General features: G+C 40.1%; 1 protein-coding gene across 3 annotated transcripts; it reads left to right on the plus strand.

Moving 5' to 3' along the window:
• Positions 1–1650: 1650 nt before the first annotated feature.
• On the plus strand, positions 1651–21521 carry sfmbt1 (Scm like with four mbt domains 1). 3 transcript variants are annotated; one of them, XM_079682212.1, is made up of 21 exons: positions 1651–1729; positions 6691–6748; positions 6854–6948; positions 7321–7564; positions 8288–8376; positions 9893–10145; positions 11000–11097; positions 11253–11354; positions 11632–11794; positions 11935–12017; positions 12723–12849; positions 15565–15678; positions 15851–15893; positions 15986–16050; positions 16163–16302; positions 17158–17267; positions 17630–17805; positions 18523–18701; positions 18851–19060; positions 19511–19639; positions 19821–21521. In XM_079682212.1, the coding sequence occupies exons 2-21, from the start codon at positions 6724–6726 to the stop codon at positions 19959–19961; spliced, it is 2586 nt and encodes an 861-aa protein (XP_079538338.1). In that variant the 5' UTR covers positions 1651–1729; positions 6691–6723; the 3' UTR covers positions 19962–21521. The 3 variants fall into 3 exon arrangements, with proteins under 3 accessions (XP_079538338.1, XP_079538339.1, XP_079538340.1); XM_079682213.1 differs by having other exon boundaries at positions 1667–1734; XM_079682214.1 differs by lacking the exon at positions 1651–1729 and adding an exon at positions 1830–1982.
• The last annotated feature ends 132 nt before the right edge of the window (positions 21522–21653 follow it).

Raw genomic sequence — 21653 nt, forward strand, 5'->3', positions numbered from 1 at the left:
TTTGTGCTGCATTAAAGTTGTAGACCCTTTAAAAATTATGAACACAAACAGCAGGTTTTAAAAGCATTTATTCAAGTAATATGTAATTTAAGAAACATGATTTCTTCGGTGGTTTGGAGCTAAAAATAATTTTCCAATATCAGTCGTCTTCTGTTCAAGCTTATAGTGAGAGCCGTTCTACACTTTAATCAAATGACTGAATAAATGTGGACTAAATGCCTGCCCCCTATTGATTTATTCATGGCTCTCCGATTGTTTCGACTGTTCAGGATCAGATCGCTTTTCTGTAGCTCACATGTATCGTACTGTTTCCAGCTCAACGCGTGCTATTTTTTTCTTTTGTTATAACAGGCATCCGAAGGGTTGGTCTGCTGTGGAGGATTATCTGAAACAGCAGCCCAAAAATATATTTATATGGTCCAAGTCAGCGTCAAAAACATGTTTCTGGCTCATGGGGACGCTTTTCAAAACGACAAATACGCGTATTTAATAAAGAAATCACATTTCCAGTACAAAAAAGATGGACTTTGAGCATTGCATTCAGTGTCTAGGCATATTTCCAGCAGTTTCTCCCGCCCTCTCCTCCAAAAACCCCGACTTGATATCGTTGTGCAGCAGAAGTACCGTAACAGGAGGCAGCAATGCCATATCGTATATAATCATTTTATTATGGTCTGGGTATTATATTATAGATTTATTTTAAAAAGTAGGCCTACGTACTTTCCAGTTCTGCCTTTTATTGCGCATTGTGCTGCTGTTTTATTTACTTAACACATATTATGTTGAGGGAAATTAAGGCAATTCGAGGTCACCTTCAGTAACACAATCTGTTTACTACTTCGTTACAGAACGAATAGCTTTTTAGTGACAAATAACAGTCTACTTATCGAAAGTGGGTCGATTATATGTGCAATTAATTCCAGCTCAACCATTAACTAAGTGTTGATTCCGCTGGGGATTACAAAAAAAACCATAACGAGTGTTCGGGTTAACCCTCGTGTCTGTGTGCGAATTAAAGGAAACAGAAATCATTCAGCTTTTCGTTTTGTGTGAGGTTTTTACATATTTTTGGTATTGCTTCTGGTTGTGTGATATTGTAGTGTGTGTGTGTGTGTGTGTGTGTGTGTGTGTGTGTGTGTGTGTGTGTGTGTGTGTGTGTGTGTGTGTGTGTGTGTGTGTGTGTGTGTGTGTGTGTGTGTGTGTGTGTGTGTGTGTGTGTGTGTGTGTGTGTGTGAAGATGGAAGTCGGTGTGATGTGGGCTCAGAGGCATATAGGCGGCAGAACATGCGCAGTGGCCATTTGTGCCATATTGGAATGAGGTCGTGAACGAGAACTGCGTCAAGCTGGCGACACGCAGCCGTAGTGACACCGGAAGTATCACGAGAATAAACCCTTCACACGAAGAGAGCTTCTGTTGCTCTGACGACGGTGGCAACTTCCGCCCTTCTAACCAGAATTTAAATTCCTTTATTCAGGGAAATGTACATTGTTAAAGCAATAGATAGAGTTATAGATGGAGACCAACTAAATAGAACAATATTATACAAAACACAAACGCGTAATATAGAAAATAAAAAGTATTAGGATTTACAGAAGATTTTAGAACATATTATTTTGAAAGGTCTAACCGGGGCTGTCGGTTTTTACTCACTTTATCTTAACGTTGCTACGAGAGAGCAGGCGGAGAGGAACGGCATCTAAAAAACCGACTTGGAAAAACTACTTAGCGGTAAGGTGGGAATTTTGAGACTAAATATTCACGTACTCTGTGTTGTTAGTTATACGTTGCTTGAGGTGTTTTGCACTGTGGAGGCGCATTCGTCTTTTTTCCCGTCTCTCAAAAAGATGAGTCGAGTGTAAGCGCCCTTATTGCTCGGCAGCTCTTATTGCTCAAGCCGTGACGTTCAGTAACTTGACTCGGACACACAGGCGGTTCTTCCATATGTGCAGCGAGTCCCACACGGTGGTAATACATGTAACACGTGAGTTTATACATTAGACTGCATTTTATTCATTAAAAAAAATCGGTATGTGCCTTGTTCTGCTCAGTGTGTGAAAGTTAGACATCGGCGCTGTAGTGTATCTGCAAAGCCTTGACGTTAATGGCCCATCTCTGTTTGTCAATGCAGCACAAGCAGTGCAATCTCAAGCTAGTTTAATGATTGTGTGGTTATTTTACTTACTAATTTGCCCTTGGATAACTCAGAATAATGTCGAAGCCTTGCATAATGAAGGCTTGGACGACCTTAGCCGATTTTTTTTTTGTGTGGAGCTCGCACATAAACTCATGTGTTCATCACTGCTACTCGAGCTTTTAACAGCTGAAGGACGGGAGGAGGATGATTGGGAGGTTTTCAGTTATATGTCTTATTTCACGTTTTGTTAATGCAACCTGTTTTTCTTGTGGTGCTTAACTTCCCTATTGTGCAACTTGAGTGATCCGCTGGCAGTGCTGCTTGCTGACGTGCCGCTATGCAATGGCAACTGAAAGAAACCGACTTGTTTGCTGTGTGCATGAAATGTGGATTTTTTTATTTAAGCTACCGATTTGTAGTGAAGTTATATTAATAGAGGTCAGTTTGAGAGAGCTTATGGGATACCATCCTATTACTTGGTCTATATCGCAACCCTTTGTTGACAACGTCTATATAAATTAAAGTTATATATAAATAAAGGCATGACAAGTCATCATAGAAACCTGATCGAAACCTCAACTTGGCTGCACAATATTTAGCTCTTCAATTTTATCAGGAGTTCAATTGAGTATAAACCGATACCATCCGTTTTTAAGGTTCATTTTTACCTCAAATAACACATTAGAGCCCCGTATTTCCTCCTTTGTCTGCACACTCTAAGTCGATTAGTCAACTAATTGGTGGTTTTGGTTTTATTTAATTAATATGTATTAAGTCAATAATAATCATTGTTATGCTTTGTCCATTAAAAAAAAACCTATTAGCAGGTCTCTGGTAAACACAACAATAAGTGGTGCTTTTGCTTTAGCAGATATGTTGATCAAAGCTACAAATGAAATAATTGTAAGTGTTAGTCATCTTAAGCCGACACTTTGACTTTATGTTCACTTAACTTTTCAAGGTTGCAAGTTTTGTATTTGCATTGTTTACCTGAATACACAGAAGGATCGGAGTTTTGTTTGTAAAGCTCAAAGCATTGAAAAATGTAACACTTTCCAGAAACTCCAACAAACCCTAAATAAACAAAACACTGTGAATAGATTTTCATAGGGTATTCTGTGGAACTGCTCTAATGGAACAATGGTTACTGAGAGGTCTTGGTTTAACAGTCAACACCAACCACCATAAATGAAACCAAGAAACCAAAAGCAACTGCTAAAGATAAGTCAATAGCACTAAATGCACTGTAAGTACACAGGGTTATTCTTGAATAAACTGATACTAGATAGTAACATATCTTTTTGTGCTTTGGTTAAAACTAACTTTTACGTTTTTAAATGGTATAAAACCAAAGCAATGTTTTTGTTAACGTGCTTGAGTTCAGACACCAGCATGAGCACTTACTCATTTTCTGCTTCATTACAGCCTATAATGTAATGTCATTCTGGTCACCAGCAGATGCCATTAAATAGTGTTTGGGGAGATTGTTCAGCAGTTAATTTTATTTTATTGAACATTTGATTTGGATGTATTTCCTGCAGAAGTTGTATACCATGTGTGGATATGTATTTTGTGTTTAGAAAGGCTCAATTGCATGCACAGTGCTGATGAGAATATGATTCAGGAATTGCTAAGAGGTTGGTGTGTGTGTGTGTGTGTGTGTGTGTGTGTGTGTGTGTGTGTGTGTGTGTGTGTGTGTGTGTGTGTGTGTGTGTGTGTGTGTGTGTGTGTGTGTGTGTGTGTGTGTGTGTGTGTGTGTGTGTGTGTGTGTGTGTGTGTGTGTGTGTGTGTGTGTGTGTGTGTGTGTGTGTGTGTGTGTGTGTGTGTGTGTGTGTGTGTGTGTGTGTGTGTGTGTGTGTGTGTGTGTGTGTGTGTGTGTGTGTGTGTGTGTGTGTGTGTGTGTGTGTGTGTGTGTGTGTGTGTGTGTGTGTGTGTGTTTGCGTGGGAGAGTGCACATTCGGCCCTTTCTCTTTTGGGTTCAGTCAGTGTAGCGTGCTGCAGAAAGACTGAGACAGATGCTGCTAGCTGTCGTTCACGCAGACCACTTTCTCTAAATGAAACAGGGGAAGTTGCTTTTCTTCCTGTCTGCCGTACGAGCGGAGGCCGTGCTGTTCTGCAAAGTTAAGTGCTGCAGAAACCCACGGCTTAGACACTCAAATACATTCTAATGATGGCTTCAGAAGTGTTGTAATCAATAAACCTCTTAGAGGGTGAATTCAGACACTAGATTATTCTTTTGAGAATGACTTATTCTGTTTCATCTTGTTTAATTTGCATCAAAATGCTTCACATACTGAAAAACAGAGAAAGGCTCCAGCAGTTTGTAGGTAGACATGTGAGATGTACAAAGAATCAGTTTGAAATCAAGCTATGGCTGCAACCAAGAGGTATATGACAAACAGTTACATTGATTCATCGCTTTGTCAATGGAATGTCTGAAAATAGTGCAAAAATATTTTTATATTACTTGTTCTATCAGTCCAAAACTCTGAAATATTCTATTTATCATAACATTTAACAAAGAAAAGCAGAACATACAGAGAATAACTTTGAACTAAATTGATTATCAAAATAATTTTAAGAATATTTTTTTGTCTTTCAACTTATTATTGAGTTGTTTAAGCATTGCATCTGTTATTTCCAACCACAAATTATATGAATATGAATGTTGGTCAATTTACAGCTTTTGAAAAGGCCATTATTTCTCCTCCTGTCCCTCACTGCTCTTTTTTTCCCACTCATATGTCAGGAGTGTGACCCCGGGGACAATAGAGCCCTCTGCTGTGTGTGTGTGGGTGGGTGGGTGTGTGTGTGTGTCAGAGGGAGTCTGGGGCAGGGTCGCGGGTGAAAGGTGGCGCTGATCCCGGTGGAGCATGGGGGTCGCAGTCGCAGAGTCCGGTCGTCGGGAAGGGGGGGGGGGGGTTTGTTGTTTCTGACGGCGGGACAGGCTTTAATAGAGACGTCAGACACGACAAAGACGAGGCTGACAGGCGAGCTGAAAGGATCTGCGGTGACAGAGCAGCTCTCCTCAGCATCCATACAGCTCTCTCCCTTCTGTCTCATTCATCCCATCTCTTGTTGTGTTAACTTATTTCATCTGCTTTTCACAATGCTGCGGGTCAGTTTGATGTGTCAAAGCTTGTCCACATTTACGTCAAGGCACAGTTTGAGATCTTCACTTCTGGTTGGGGAACGTTTTTAAAAAAAAAGTTTAAATGAGTTTCACAACTAGAGGTGGATTAGATTAGAATAGTTAAATCTATTCCTGCCATCACGCACCATCTGCTGTGTGAGGTGGTAGCAGCCTGGGCCATCTTAATGAATGACATTTGTGATTGTATTCACCACTTGTCCTGGTTTGCATTGACTGGGTCCAGGATCTGATAGAACCACTTGGATGTTGATGTCTAAACTTAACCAGCTTTATCATCAAGGCCTTGGAGACCTTGGCTTTGGAACAGCTGGAGGAGCCTTGAAGGAGGTTTTGTAAAATAAGGCTTTTGAATCTTCTCTCTGAACGCTGCTCTGCTCCTGTTGCTGGTGTATTAACTTAACTTGAACAATTGCAATAAAACAACTGAATCTGAATCACATAATTGAGTAATAACTTAAAAAGGCTTAACATGAATCTTATTTTGAAATTAAATGCATCAACAAACTTCAAACTGAATGCAATATTTTTGAAATTAAGTTTCAGTAGTGTTTCTGATCCTTTTATGATACTGGAAATAAAACTTTCTTCAGTTCTACATTACGGACTTAATGAACGATTATTTTCCGTATCAAATATCAGCTTTACTTCGACACTAGGGCTGAAATCAATGATTATTTTCATTAACAATTAATCTACGGATAATGTTCTCGATGAATTGTCAAATAAAATGTAGAAAAATTGTGAAAAATGTCCTTTCCAGTTTCTCATAGTCCGAGGGGATGTCTTTAAAACCCCACATATTTTTGACTAAATCATCTTAAAATAAATATTTGAAAGGCTAAAAAAACTGCTTTGGATAAAATATTGCATTAAAAACAACTTTATAAATCATTTAATTATTTATATCAAACAACATTTAATGCAGTTTAGGTGTATTTTTAGCAATTGAAATAAAAAAAAGACACATTCAGTTTGTAGTGACATGTATTCCTTCCCATAGATGAGTAATAATACTTGTATTATGTGCACCTGTTGACTGACTCACTGCAGGCTGATATATGTCATGTGTTTGTTGGTGTGCTGTAAATATAGTAGCTAGCTACAGAAAGTCTTGACCTCTTTTTTGTAACTTTGTGCTGATACAATTTGTTTTGTGAACTGCTGAGCGAGCTGTTACAACCCAGCAGTATAACTTCTCTCATTAATCTTATTGTTTTAGAAACCAGAAGCGAGGTCACTGATTATGTTATGATGTGGAGAAAGTGATTTGATTATGCATAGCACAGCATGCTGCATGACTGCGATAGCTGCAGTTCTATGTTATATCCTCTCTGTCGCCATAGTTTCACTCATTCATTTGCTCTCGCTGGACAATAATCCTCCTCCTCTGTTCCTCCTCAGAGCCCCTAGTCTCGGCCTTGAGGGGGCACCAGCATGAGTCAGAAGTTGCCGGAGTCTGGTAAGAACTACTCTGTGAACAGCTGCGTGAAATGAGTATGTAATATGTTGGAAAGCAGGTTGGAAAATACAAATGTGTGTGTGTGTGTGTGTGTGTGTTTTCCAGAAAGAGACTCTGCTCAGGATGCGTCTGACTTTAACTGGGATGAATACCTGGAGGAGACTGGAGCCGTGTCGGTGCCGCACCACGCCTTCAAACATGTGGGTGCTGACAACTCTCACATACAACATACATCACAGGAGGAGCTTGTACCAGCTTCTCGTCATCAGCCACTGAACATCTGTGTAAAGTTGTCAAGATACTGCAAGTTAGTTTAAAAGACTCGGTGACTCAAATGTATGGAATGTGTCAGCTTGTAAAAGCATTGAGTCATAAAACAATCAAGAAGTCACTGTAGCACCAAGAGCAGTAACAAAGCTTCTTTAATTACACATGATTCCTATAGTGGCAGGTAGGTTGGAATAAAAATCAATTACAGCACAGAATCAAATATGCTTTTCTTTTCTGTGTGCACTGTTGTATAAGAAGCCAACTAATGGGGTTAACCTGTGAGTGTGTGTTTATTGCCTCAGGTGGACCAGGGCCTGCAGACCGGCCTGGCTCCGGGCATGAAGCTGGAGGTGTGTGTGCGCTCCGAGGCCGACAGCCCGTACTGGGTGGCCAACATCATCACCACATGTGGCCAGCTGCTGCTGCTGCGCTACGAGGGTTACCAGGATGAACGGCGTGCCGACTTCTGGTGTGACCTGATGACGGCAGACCTCCACCCGCTGGGATGGAGCCGCCAGCACGGGAAGACAATGAAGGCCCCCGAGGGTAAGGAATGGCGGGAGATGTTTTTTAGTTGTGAGAGGCGTAGTGAAAGGAGTAATCACCTCGAAAAGTTGCATTGTGATCTGATTGATCTCAGCACTCGTCAGCTATGAGATGATCGTGTGGGGCAAAATATTAACCTTTTTTTTGGTAAATGTTGTTGAGACTTGATTCCAATTTCGAGGTGTCACATTTTTAACATCTTTAGTGCTTCTAGTTTCTTTTTAAAGTGCTTCAGGGACAGCTGAGTAGTACCGTTTTTAGTACTGTGCACAAAATGCCATTTAACAGTGGAATTAGTGTTAAGTAATTGCACTTTTGTTCAGTATACCTAGGAGTTATACTGATACAGTGCGGTTGCCCTTGTGATGTTTTTGTATTGCATGAAAAAAGAGAAAGATGCTGAAGCACATTCAGTGTTTTTTTCTTACATTTTTTTTATTTATGTCACCTAATTAGCACTTGACACCTCGATATGCAACATGTTAAAACAGCTGCGGAAGCTGCATCAAACCGTTAAGATAACACAGATGAAAGTTGTTAACAGTATGTTGAAAAAGTGCTTAGATCTAATCATTTTGTATCATATCTTCCTGTATTTATTTTGTATTATGCTAATGCTGGTGACTCAGGGTGACTAAGAGGCAGAGGAGTGTATGTGTGATTCTCAGCCCACCTGCTTGTTTGGTTGATAAGTAAACTCTGTATTTATATTCTCCTCCTCAGGTGTGCGTGAGAAGCACCAGGACTGGGAGGCTCTGCTGGAGAAGGCCCTCGCTGAGGAGTGCAGCGTGCCCGCTAACCTGCTGGAACTGGTACGGCGATGTCTTTATTAGTCTCCTCAAGTGTAGGGTGTCTTTCTCTGTACCAAGAACAATCTCAGTACCAAATATATTAATCTGACAACTTCAAAAACACATAATGCAGTTAGATAGAACAACTTGAATTCAGACTTTCTCCTTCAGCTTAGGGCTGCTCAATTAATCGTATTTTAATCGCAATTACGATTATGGCTTGCAACGATTACGAAAACTATTTAATCGAAATAAAACGATTATCTTTTTATTATTATTATTATTTATTTTTTTATTGGATTTTCAGTTGAATTATACTTCAACTTCAGGGTAATCAACTGTTAAAAACATACTGTTCACATTTTTTTTCTCCAATAAATTGATGTTTTCAAAGTAAATGGATAATAGTTTTTAATAATCGTGATATCAATTATTGACCCAAATAATCGAGATTATGATTTTTGCCATAATCGAGCAGCCCTAGTTCAGCTGGCAAGGCAAGTGGATTAATTCAACTGACATAAAAAAACTCCAAGTTGACAGTTTATACACACAGATGGGAATCTTCAGATAGATGTGACTCGGTTTTGACTCACACACACAAACACAACTGTCATATGTACAAATGTTATGCTTTGTTTCTTCTTGCCTTGTCTTTTTGCCATTTAGAAATGTTCAAAGAGACCAGAACTTTACTAAAAGGATTAGGTGCTATCTATTAAGTTATTACGCCACAAATATAAATAAATAGTTCAAAAGTGCCGTTACAGTCATTCCCCAGCTGCATTTATGGTGCAGAGACACTAAAAGCATATGTGCAGAAGACACAGAAAAACTGACCAATCAGAGCAGACCGTTTTTTCGGGTTCTGTTTTAAAGAGACAGGCGCTAAAACAGAGCATTTCAGAAAGAGGTCGAACAGAGGTATATTCAGGCAGGCAGTAGGAGAGAAGAATATTGTGTTTTTTAACATTAAAGCATGTTAACATGTTCTAGTCCCAAAACCCAAGTATGAATCTGAAAATGTGCATAAATCAAATCAAATCAAGTTTTATTTATATAGCACATTTATAAACGATTTTTGGTCGAGCCAAAGTGCTGTAGCCTACATATAATAAAAATAGCCTACAGTAGAGACACTTTACAGCTAATACAACAGCACAGATTGTTCAGAATATCAATATAATATGTCCCCTTTTAAAATGTTGTTTAGAATGAATGCAAACTTGAACTAAATAGGACTTTTTAGCCTATTCTTGCATGCGTATCCTGCATTAAGTCCCAAGTCTACAAAAACAAGGCTGTGTGCTTTTCTTTACAGCACCATGGTCGTGTTGCTGAAAGCAAATTGGCTGTAGGAACATCCTGTGAAATTATTATTTGGGGCTGTTAGTAAGCTTTGAGTGACAGTGCTTCAGTTCGGCCTCTTAGTCATGCAGAGCACGCTCTCCCTCTGCACATTCCTCACCTTGCCTAGGCGTGCGCTTATTTGTGTTTGTGCTATTAGCTTCTCATTTACCCCCCCCCCTCCCTACAGCCGCAGCGGGGCAGGGACCCGGTGGAGCTGCTGTGTGCCGGCTGCTACGTGGAGATCCAGGACGGTGCTGACCCGGGGTCAGCCTGGGCTGCTGAGGTGGAGGAGAACGTTGGAGGAAGGCTGAAGTTGCGTCTGGTAGGAACCGAGGGCCTCCCGGACACACCCACAACCCTCTGGCTCTTTTACCTCCACCCACGCCTCCACCCACCCGGCTGGGCCAAAGAGCACGGCTGCACCCTCAGGCCTCCCTCAGGTCAGTGGCACTCTCTCAGGTCACACTTTATATTTAAGAACAAAAGGATGAAAGGAGAAAAAACAATGTCTACATCTAGAGGTTAAGTGGCAAAGCATCCATGAGTAATAGCTTCTGTCGGGCAGACATGTGAAGAATCCACATGGCACTTGTGGCCTGGATGCATGTCAAGTTTATTTACTACATTAGATCTAACACCCTCTATCTAAGGACAGAGGGGGTCGTTTTTTTTTCTCATACTGATATTCTGAACAATCTGTGCTATTGTATTAGCTGCAAAGTGTCTCTACTGTAGGCTATTTGTATTATATGCACAGCACTTTGGCTCGACCAAAAATCGTTTATAAATGTGCTATATAAATAAATAAATAAAACTTGAAAGGGTTATTACTAATTATCATATGAGTTGCATAAACATTTTCCAATACTTTGATGAATTCACAGTCCTGAAATACAAGGAATTTATTAGACATCTAAATTGATTATACAGGATTAGATGGATCTTTTTTTATGAGGGGAACAAACTGCTTTTGATAAACAAGTATTTCATGTTAAAAAGTTAAAAGGGGAGATATAATGCTTTTTAAATGTAATTAAATGTAACAACAGAGGTTTGGTCTTGTAAATTCTGCATGTTTTTGAATAAAGCCTTTTTTTATCACTGGCGATAAGAAGGACCACACTGTTTTGGGTTTACTGAACTAATCATGGCAAAAATAATTAAAGGTTATTTATACAAGAAAGTCTGAAGTAAAGTCCACACACTTTTGTCTTAGCTTTTCATTAAATACACTTTTTTTGTAAATCAAATGATCCACCAGTAAGTCACGTTTAGATCCTTGTGTTTGTTTCAGACTTGTTGGCCCTGCGGACAGAAGCAGAGTGGGAGGAGGTGCGACAGAGGATCAGCGACCTGCCTCAGGACGAAGCTCTGACTGCAGAGCTCAGTAAGGTACTGCCACCTGTTGTCTCCTGTCTGTCAAACACAGCACTGCTCGAGATCTGATAATCAGGCACTGAGCTAACAGTTGTGACATTCTCCTCGAAATGAGTATCTCAGAGCTGAACTTTAAAAAAAACGGCATGTGTTCTTGTTTTGTGTCTCAGGATCAGCCTGCCATCGCCGCCCATTGTTTCAAAGAAGGAATGAAACTGGAGGCTGTTGAGCCGGCTGCTCCCATTTCCATCAAGCCTGCCACTGTCACCAAGGTAACAGACTTTCCTATCAAACCTGACTCTCCTACACTGCCATGTTGTTGTTTTTCTGGGTGCTGTTCATTAGCCTTAGTTGTGTATGCTTTCTTTCTTCATTTTCACTTAACCATCTACAATGCTGAAACAATGTCCTTTGAACTTTCTATCTAATGCACAGTCTGATAGAATTTCGGAGCATAAGTCTTTGATGTGACTTGGATAGTAAAAAAAATTAAAGCCGTCAATTAAGAACGACTGCAAGTGTCCTAAAATGTCCTCCTCTCCCCTCCAGGTGTTCAATGAGCAGTACTTCCTGGTGAAGATGGACGACCTCTGTGGCATTGAGGAGTCAGACGGTGCCGCTGGGAGGTCCTTCCTGTGTCACAGAGACAGTCCCGGGATCTTCCCTACTCAGTGGTGCCTTAAAAATGGAGTCACTCTCAGCCCCCCACCAGGTCAGATGTTGTCCCTTTTTTTTTTTTCACTTTAATGGTTATCGGTGATATCAGAGACTTGAGGAACAGCGGTGATTAGATTGCATGTGTTCCCTGTGTGATGTTCTTTCTCACTTCTTTCTTTCTTTGATCACAAACAGGACACCAGGGTCCGGACTTTGACTGGGCGGATTACCTGAAACAGTGCGAGGCTGAGGCAGCTCCTCAACACTGCTTTCCAACTGTAAGTCAAGCTCAGTTTTAGCGTTTGTACACCGAGTTCACACCGATCAGGATTCGGTGTTACGGCTGGTCTTTTATACAAAGCCATCAACAGATTCATGTCGGTGAAAGAGTCGATGTGAAAAGAGCTGTTAACATGATCCAAGTGCATTTGGTCCTTCCCTTTGGTCTTTGGCGGAATGGAAATTAAATATGAAATTGTAGCTTACTTTGATTATATAGCTGTCGTTTAAGGCTGCTTGACGTGTGTTATCATGTGCTGTGCCTGCATGAATGGAAACTAATGAATCACCATTAGCAAGCTTTCAGATATCTAGCCTCCTTCCTGTTACTGATGTTGTTTTATCCAAGCAGCGATTCTGGCTACGTAAACAAAATGTTTTTAAATTTCCGTCTAAATTCAATTAACTTGAAAATAAGTATAACCAAGGTTTCTCTGAAAGCTTTGTTCTGTAGCAGCCTCCTGTATCTGGTGATCTCTTGTTGTGTAAACTGTATGTGACGTAGATGGGTTCGGTACGTTTGAAGAGGTTGAACATTGCCCAGATCAATGGTGTAATCCTGCAAAGCAAACAAGTGATCATATTGTCCGTTTTTTCTTTTTATCTTTGTTATAACAGACAGCATTATGAAATGTGATGCAATGAGTTGCAAACAGGTGTCTCAGTGTGACTTATTTCTCTATTTTTGGACAAAAACAAAACAGGAGCAGTGCGACCACAGCTTCAAAGAGGCCATGAAACTGGAAGCTGTCAACCTGCTGTCCCCTGAGAACATTCACGTGGTGACTGTCACCAGGGTCAAAGGCCAGTACATCTGGCTCAGCCTGGAAGGTGAGAGGCGGTAATGAAAGGGAAGAATGTGTTTATTTTAGCGGATGAAAGTAGAACATTAACATTTCAGTGCACAGGCTAATGCTTTACATTTCACTATGTGGATTTCATTTGAATTAAATGGCTTCATGGTTTAGTTGCTGCATTTCTATTGTGTGTGGAGATAAGTGTCGCACACCTCAAATACAACATGTTCATATTTTGCTATAGCATGTGAAAACTATTAAAACTAGGGATGTCCCGATCACCTTTTTTTGCTCCCGATCCGATTCCGATCATTTGATTTTGATAATTTGCCGATACCGATTTTTCCCGATCCGATCTTTATGCAATGCATTAAGAGAAAAAAAGAAAAAAAGCATTCAAGTTGTCCCTTACGGTTATTTTTTAATTTAAATTAGATATTCTATCCAACATGGATATAGCTTCTTTTTTTCACAGCAGCATTGGATCAGTTCAGTTGTGCAGCATTGGATCAAAACAGCTTATCAGTACTCGTTAGCTTACTGCTACAATTAGACACTGCGCCCTGTCCACTCTGTTGCCAGATTTGAGAGAAATAAGCAACCAGGTCTATGAAAACAAGCCCCAAAGAAGCAACACATACATGATGTTGTGTAATTTGAAACCAAAACTAAGGCCTCAGGATGACTTTAAGACTTGAACATGGTCATTTTTGTTTTTTAACATTGAATACAAAATTTAAAAAAAGTATTAAAAAAAAAAAAAAAAAAGAATCCCGATCACTGATTTTTTTCTCCCGATTCCGATCTTTTGAAAATCACGTGATCGGCTCCGATCCCCGATCACGTGATCGGATCGGGACATCTCTAATTAAAACACTTTGAAAACTGTTGATACACGTTTTAAAATGAGCATTTATAAATGTCACATGAGCCTGCAAGTAAAATCAAATCATTTGAATGTTGTGACAGTTGTTGTTTACTTTATTATGGGGAACATTATGTCCAGACACTGTAAATACATCACTATGGCAATGTGCTCATATTTAATGAAATTACAGCACAAAATACTATTCCTCTGAAAATGTGGTTGGACTGTAGATCTCTTCCATGTGTTTCTCTATTTCCTCACAAACCAAAAGTAATAACATTGAAATTGTCCCGTCTGCGTTCTTTATAGGCATCTAAGGCAGCTAAGATAACAACATTTGCGATTAATTTATCGTGTATCCTGCAGTAGATCCTAACATATCGGGTATGGAAGTAATCTGGAGGTTTTCCAGTTCAAAATAAGAGCAAACTTTCAATGGATGTCAGTTGAATCTCAACAAAGGCCAATTGTGCGCAGACAGATTGGGTGAGGCTTGTTTTAAGACTTGCCAATTTGCCTAATATGCTATGTTGCTACTGAAGCAGTTGTTAATCATATAAAACAGTCAATAAAGTTGTTTTTGCAAAAAGTGTGCATCACAGAAACCACGACAGGTGAGCATACAGTCGTAAATGTGCACAAAAATATTTGGCTGATGGTTTCAGTAGTAAGTAAGATAAGCTGCGGATAGACCAAACACATGATCCCCCCCCCCCAGGGTCACTCCTAGCGTAGATAATGTGTGTAAGGAATTAGGGCTGTAGCGATACACTAATCTCACGATACGATACGATACACGATATTGAGCTCACGATACGATATATATCACGATATTCAGCCAACGATACGATTCGATATAATTCGATACACTTACATCATTTTCTGAAATTTTTTAAAGGGACAGTGTGATTTTGGTGACATCTTGTGAGTGATCCATTGACTTGGATTGAATTAATTCAACTGAAAACTGAAAGCATAAATTATACAATATATGGCTCTGACTAGACAGAGAGTCTACAGCTTGCAAATGCTGGACAAAATGACTCAAAAGATGTGGTGAGAACATTTGTACATAAAGTGCAGTATCACAATGGACAATGAAGAATTAAAAGGTGCAGCAGGTGGCCTGTTCTGAACAGATTATTTTACAGCATTTTTAGCTTAACACAGAATATGAGGTAGCCAATAATTCAAGTCACTAAGAACAACATTTAATGTAAAATGTACCTGCCAATAATTCAAGTACAAAAGAGTAACATTTAAGCCAAAAACACTAAACAGAAAGGCTCCTCTCTACATAACTGCATCTACTTGCTGTTGTATTTACTCCCTCCATCTGACAGGAGGGAGCCTCGTTGAGCTGCGAGTGTGGCTACAGACGGAGTTCACTCCGTCGAGGGAGTGGTTTGGGATTGGGCCGATATCTCCGGCGGTAGAGAAGACCCTCTCCAGTGTGGTTAATGTTTGCCGCCATTCTCCTGAACCGCTTCGTATTCACTGCGAGAAGAAGACACCGGCGTCTGTGTATCTAGATTAGAAATGCTCTACAGCGACACTAGCGGCTCGGCTGGCTGACGTAATCGCTCTTCATGCAAAGCGAACGGGGGGGGAATGGGCAGCGAGCAGAGTGCCAGGCGGAACACGGGGGATTTGAATGGGAGTTAATGTATCGATACCCGCGGCTGAAATATCGATACTTTCTCGGGAAACAAAATATCGATATATATCGCAGGATCGATTAAATTGCACAGCCCTATAAGGAATGAAGAATGTCACAGTTGCTGAATTTGGCATCTATGCTAGGGTAAGAATGCAGTCTGGGGTGCCTTTGCCGCAGCTTGTTGTCGGTGATTGTTTAATAACAGTGTGTGTTTTGTACAGGACTTAAGCAGCCTATGCCCGAGCTGATAGTTCATGTGGACTCCATGGACCTCTTCCCCGTCAGCTGGTGCGAGACTAACGGCTACCCACTCGTCTTCCCCATCAAACCTCAAGGTAAAAACATCATCATCATAGTGGACTGTTGATCTTTACACATCTGCCCTAATGAGACTGTTACTAAAGCTCGAACAAACACAACACAAACAAGTTATCACCCTGACATCTAAATGAGTGGCAACATGTCCTTGTGAGACTTGGAACAAAGGAGTCTGTCCTTTTTTTTCAGTTGAAAAAGACAGGAAGATTGCTGTGGTGCAGCCAGAGAAACAGTGAGTATAACACGTTTTCTTGTTGCTTTATTGGTCAAAATGGACGAGACTTATTGACCTTCGACATCTTAACAATCTTTTTCATTTTGCAGTCGATTTCCACCTAAGTCATCATCACCTGACGTCAAGCAGCACATGGGCTACAATTCAGAGACAGGTGAGTGTAATGTCTCTGGTGATATCCACACTGTGATATGTGCTGCCTCATGACTGTCTGTGTAGTCTGTGGTTGTTGTATCATTTGTTTCCTGTTTTGTGTCCATGTACAGGACAGGGGAACGGGAAATACACCTGCCCCAAGATCTACTTCAACCACCGCTGTTTCTCTGGGCCGTACCTTAACAAGGGACGCATTGCAGAGCTTCCTCAGTTCATTGGGCCTGGAAACTGTGTCCTGGTGCTCAAAGAGGTGAGAGGGGCTAGTCCAGCATGGACACCACCAAAAAGTTATCGATTCTAAATCTTTGTTTTACGATGCGATAATACTTTAATTTTTCAGCTATGCTAGTGGGATGACTGGCTAGCAATGTTGGTTTTTGGGTCTGCCTTCATGTGTGGTCATAAAGATTTGTACAGACATTTCTGATTCCCAGTAGATTTACTGAACGCTTTAAGAAAGATTTTCTGTTAGCATTCAGTAAAATGTGTAATTTCAATTGCTGGAGATTCTGATCAGCCTTAGCTCAGCTATGTGTTTTTATGTTAGCTTTTTATCATGCTAAACAAAGATAATAACCATGGTAAACAGTATAGCTGACCATTGTCCTTGTAAACATGTTAGCATGCTAAAGTTAGCGTTTAGCATGGCTGTAGAATTACAAGTGTTCAAGTCGTTTTTTCAAACCCTTTATCTCACTAGATTATTTTAAGAGCACATTTCCCAGAAACCCTACTGCATTCTGACCGAATTAGGAAGTTTCCACATGTGCTTCTTCCTTTAATTTCTCAGTAAATGAATGTTATCATTTCTGAGAATTCTGTGTTTTGCTCAATCTTTCTCTCCTTGACTTTGGGTGGCAGTGCCCTTTCTACTACAAAACAATCTTAATGATTAATAACCAATGAAACACAATATAAAGGCTGCTAATCTACTGACAACAGTCACACCTAAATGATAATGAAATTCTTGTATGGGTATTCATATTTAACAGTTGGATGTTTAAATGCTGCGAATAGCACAAAATAAACAAATCTCTCCAAACTGCAGATAACCTATGAGTGTTGCAATTCTCTGCATGTCTTATTGTCATCTTTTCGTTTCCAGGTACTTACTCTGCTGATAAACTCGGCATACAAGCCCAGCCGGGTGCTGAGGGAGCTGCAGCTGGACCAGGAGAGCCGCTGGCAGGGCCATGGAGAGACACTCAAAGCAAAGTGAGGGGAAGCACCATTTAATCTTCATCTCAAAGTACTGCACTGTAGAAAACCTGCAGGAGTAGCAGCTGGCCTATTTTAAAACACATGCTTAATTTAAAATGTGCTTGAATGCACAAGTGGAAATACATATCTGTACAGCGGAATTCAGCACAAGCGTCTGATGATTCTTTAAAGCAATGATTTAGCATCTGAGTTTCTTTTAAGAGAGAACTTGTTGGATCAAACATGAATATAATAGAAGTTTTAGTGAGTAGGATGAGTTAGTTTTTAAATAATGTTTTTTAACCAAATAGTGTGGAAATGTTAAGGATTCAAAGCTATGTATTTAATATGTAACCTTGATTTTCCTTCAATGTCAGGTACAAGGGGAAGAGTTACCGGGCCACTGTGGAAATAGTCCGCACTGCAGACCGTGTGGCAGACTTCTGCAGGAAAACATGCATCAAGCTCGAGTGCTGCCCGAACCTGTTCGGACCTCGCATGGTTCTGGAACGCTGCTCAGAAAACTGCTCTGTCCTCACCAAGACCAAATACAGTAGGTGGTTTACAGAACTACACCCTGCAGGTTGTGGAGAGGTCTCTTTTCTATCAGAGCAGACTATGAACATAACCTCTAATTGCTTTAATGACTTACTACTCTCTATATTTGCTTGTCAGCCGTGACCTTAATTCTTAACATTATTCAAACGTGTTCTAATTTAATACAAAGCTCATTATTTTTTCCTTTTTAAGAAACCTTCAGCTCTTTTCATTTCTGTTGCTCATGAATAGAATGATTGAGTATGTGAGTGCTCGCCTAATGAATAGAGAAACCCTGCAAAGCACACGGACAGAATGTGTGATTTAGAGATGTCATTACTTCCTACAGGCAATGGATGTATGTTTTGCTTTACACATGTCAGAATTGTCCTCTTTTGTCTTAAACTGAACTATTTTGAACGCAGAAAGTCACACTTTTTTTCTATTTCAAATCTAATTGATGTTTTTACGCTGCAAACCTGGAGCTAAAGACTGATGCAATGTGATAGCAATGAAAACATTTTCACACTTTCACTTCTTTAATATCACTCTAGACAGCACAGTTCCCCTCTTGGGTATTTATCGCTGCTTCCCTTAAGAGAAAACATGTATTACAATAAAAAAAGTATTCAAAACGGTTTGATCGATTCATTTCCATCTATATCAATGGTGCATTCAAATGTTGCACCTAAAATGCAAACATTCCACAACAACCCTGTCGTCTTGTCACCAGCTTATTACTACGGAAAGAAGAAGAGTAAGCGCGTTGGCCGTCCCCCCGGGGGCCACTCCAACCTGGAGGGTGGAGTGAAGAGGAGAGGGAGGAGGAGGAAGAGGAGGAAGCAGCTCTTTGTCCATAAGAAGAGACGCTCCTCAGCCTCGGTGGATAACACGCCTGCTGGGTCTCCACAGGTGACACACGCACTTACATACACCCTGTTGAATGCACCAATCACTTTGATTCTGCCTCTGTGCACAACTACACTGTAGCTGTGTTTAGGACATTTAAAACCTTTGAACAGTTTACTTGAATGTGTGCTAACTGTCCTTTTGACGTACAGGGCAGCGGCGACGAAGAAGATCTGGATGAAGATGACTCACTGAGTGACTCCGGCTCCGACCTGCAGGATGATTCTGAACAGTCGATCGAGAAGTCTCAGCCCGCCACGCCGTGCCCCTCCCCCCCGGCAACACCCAGACCCACACGCCGGCGCAGGAAACCCCGCTCACCCTCGTTCTCCGATGATGAGAACCGCCCTCCTTCCCCAAAGGTAATGAGAAGACACTTTTAAAGACTAGATCATTATAAATACTAGAGACCAAAAGGGTATAGTATGCATGCATGGGCAACACTCTTTTAGAGGTGCAGGATCAGAGAAGAATTTTTTGACAATGCCTGATGAAGTTCTCTGCTAAATCAAATAGTTAATAGTGAATATTGAAAGATAATGGAAATATAATGTTTTGGTATTTATATTACAAATCTGACTGTAGTATAAACCGCAATACAAATACAACTGCCTTTTTTTGTCTAATTCATCCATTCCAATATTGTTTTTACGGTTTAAACTTGACCTGAACTTACCCTTACTAATACATGTAGAAAAACAATAAGACTGAAGCAGTCAGTGTTTTCTATTACAAATAACCTCCTCCTTCTCAGCATGAGTTGGGATACTCTCAGAGTTTTTGTCTGACTCACTGTATCTGTGTGTTTATAGACTTCAAAGATTGAGGCTCCTCCGAAGTTGTGTTTAGACACCAGCCCGCTGGAGTGGAGCGTTACTGACGTGGTTCGCTTCATCAGGACCACTGACTGTGCTCCTCTTGCTCGGATTTTCTTGGATCAGGTAAGAAATACTCAGAGACTTAATGGCCACTCAGGATGAGAGCTCACTCCATTCAACTGCAATAAGTGCATAACACACTTGTTTTGAATCCATGGTCACAGATACAAAACATCACTTTACCCTCCCTGGAAAGCAATGCTATTTTAAGAAACTGTATCTGATGCGAATGTATGTTTTGCAGGAGATTGACGGACAGGCACTTTTACTGCTGAACCTCCCAACAGTGCAGGAGTGTATGGACCTGAAGCTGGGACCGGCCATCAAGCTGTGCCACCACATTGAGAGGGTCAAGCTGGCGTTTTATCAGCAGTTTGCCACGTAGCCGCCGGGGAATGAACATGGACCTGACTGCATACTGTTCTGTGTATTCAAAAACTGTGAAAAACAGTTTTTTCTAATTTTGACTTTTACAACACTGGATGTCCTTTTACTATCATGAATATACTTTGTTGTGTTGGAAAGGAATTAAGAGCTACTTTAAACCTCAAAAACAGTTTAGGCGCCCCTTAGGAAAGACACAGCAGGAAACTGAAAAACGGAAGCGATTCAAGACACTTTGATGTCTTAATTGAGTTTAAATTACAGCATATTTCGCAAAAACAAGGCAAGCCATCATCAAGGACTTACTTAGTTTTGATCAATTATTTTTAACTTGTGTTTCTTCACAGTCTCCCGAATTGTACTCTTTTATTTATGTGGATGACCAAGTGCCAGTGCTACAACTCAGCCTGTTTTGTCCATTGTTGATTTCTCCCTGACCTGCTGTCTGTACAAGGGAATACCACTGAATCGCAGCTTTTACTTTAACCTGGAATATCTGTTATCTGCGATCACTTGGGTCCAATTTGGTGGAAAATACGTTCTAGTTGTTTTGGTGCAGATAAGGCTAGAAGCAGGACATGACAGACCTCCTACATTGAAGCGCTTCAACGCAAACCTTTTCACCAAATCAAGACTAGTGCAAATGCTGTATCTTTAAGCCTTTTTTTTATGGTTTCTAGTTTAGACACATTTTTAACAAAACTTTTATCCCAATAATCAATCATAGAAAGAAAACGGTTTGCATACAGGTGGAACCAGAAGTTTTGTAGGATTATTAGTTTTTTTAAAAGCCAGACGTAATAATAAACTAGAAACTGGTTGTGGAGTTGACAGTGTCCCAAGGTTAAGAGATTGATAATAGTGTAAACACCAGACATGTATGTTGTACTAACACAGTTTGCAAATGTTATACAGATGAATTAAGATACAATCTGTTAAAAAAAACTGATGTCAAGTGGTCCCTCATCTCAAGATTTCAAGTTGTTGTTCAAGCTTATACAGTATGTAAGAGCAGTTTACAATGTAAGGTAATGCAAGCACAAGCAACACCATGTACTGTATGGTGGTATGCAAGTATGACAGTGCATGTTTGTATATAGTGTGTATATATAATCAAATATCTTCTAGTGCAACAGGGTGATTAGAAAAAAAAATAGAAATACAATTTCTACATAAGCAATGTGTAATTCCCCTAAATATACAGTATATTTGCACAGAATACACCTAAACTTTCTCATATGAGCTAATTCAGCTATAGTTGATTATTTCAGCCATTTCTTATTTGTTGTTTTTAACAATTAACTTAATAACTTGGCAGTTTCAAACCAAGAAGGTATTATCAAAGTGCTTTTGTGAATTAGTTTTCCTCTTTTTACCAGTTTTTGTAGTGTGATTTACTGTATTGTTCATTTTGTGTGAGAAAGAAACCTCAATAGGTTCTCTGTTCACTAATTTGCTTGTTTGCGTTATATTAAAAGCAATTGAGCAGCTTTGTTTCTCCTATTCCAAGATGATTCTGCTATTTAAGAGATGACTGCAATTAAATCAATGAAAAACTAAATCTTGCAGCCTCCTGGTGTGTGTTTGTGTGTAGGCCTACGTGTCTATGCTTTTTACAGTATGCAGTTTGAGTACTCATTACTTTTTTAATATATAATAATGTGTTTATCACAGCTGTTAAAAGGTGGAGCTA

This window comes from Notothenia rossii (genome assembly GCF_949606895.1).
Source record: "Notothenia rossii genome assembly, chromosome: 5".
NCBI classification, from domain to species: domain Eukaryota; kingdom Metazoa; phylum Chordata; class Actinopteri; order Perciformes; family Nototheniidae; genus Notothenia; species Notothenia rossii.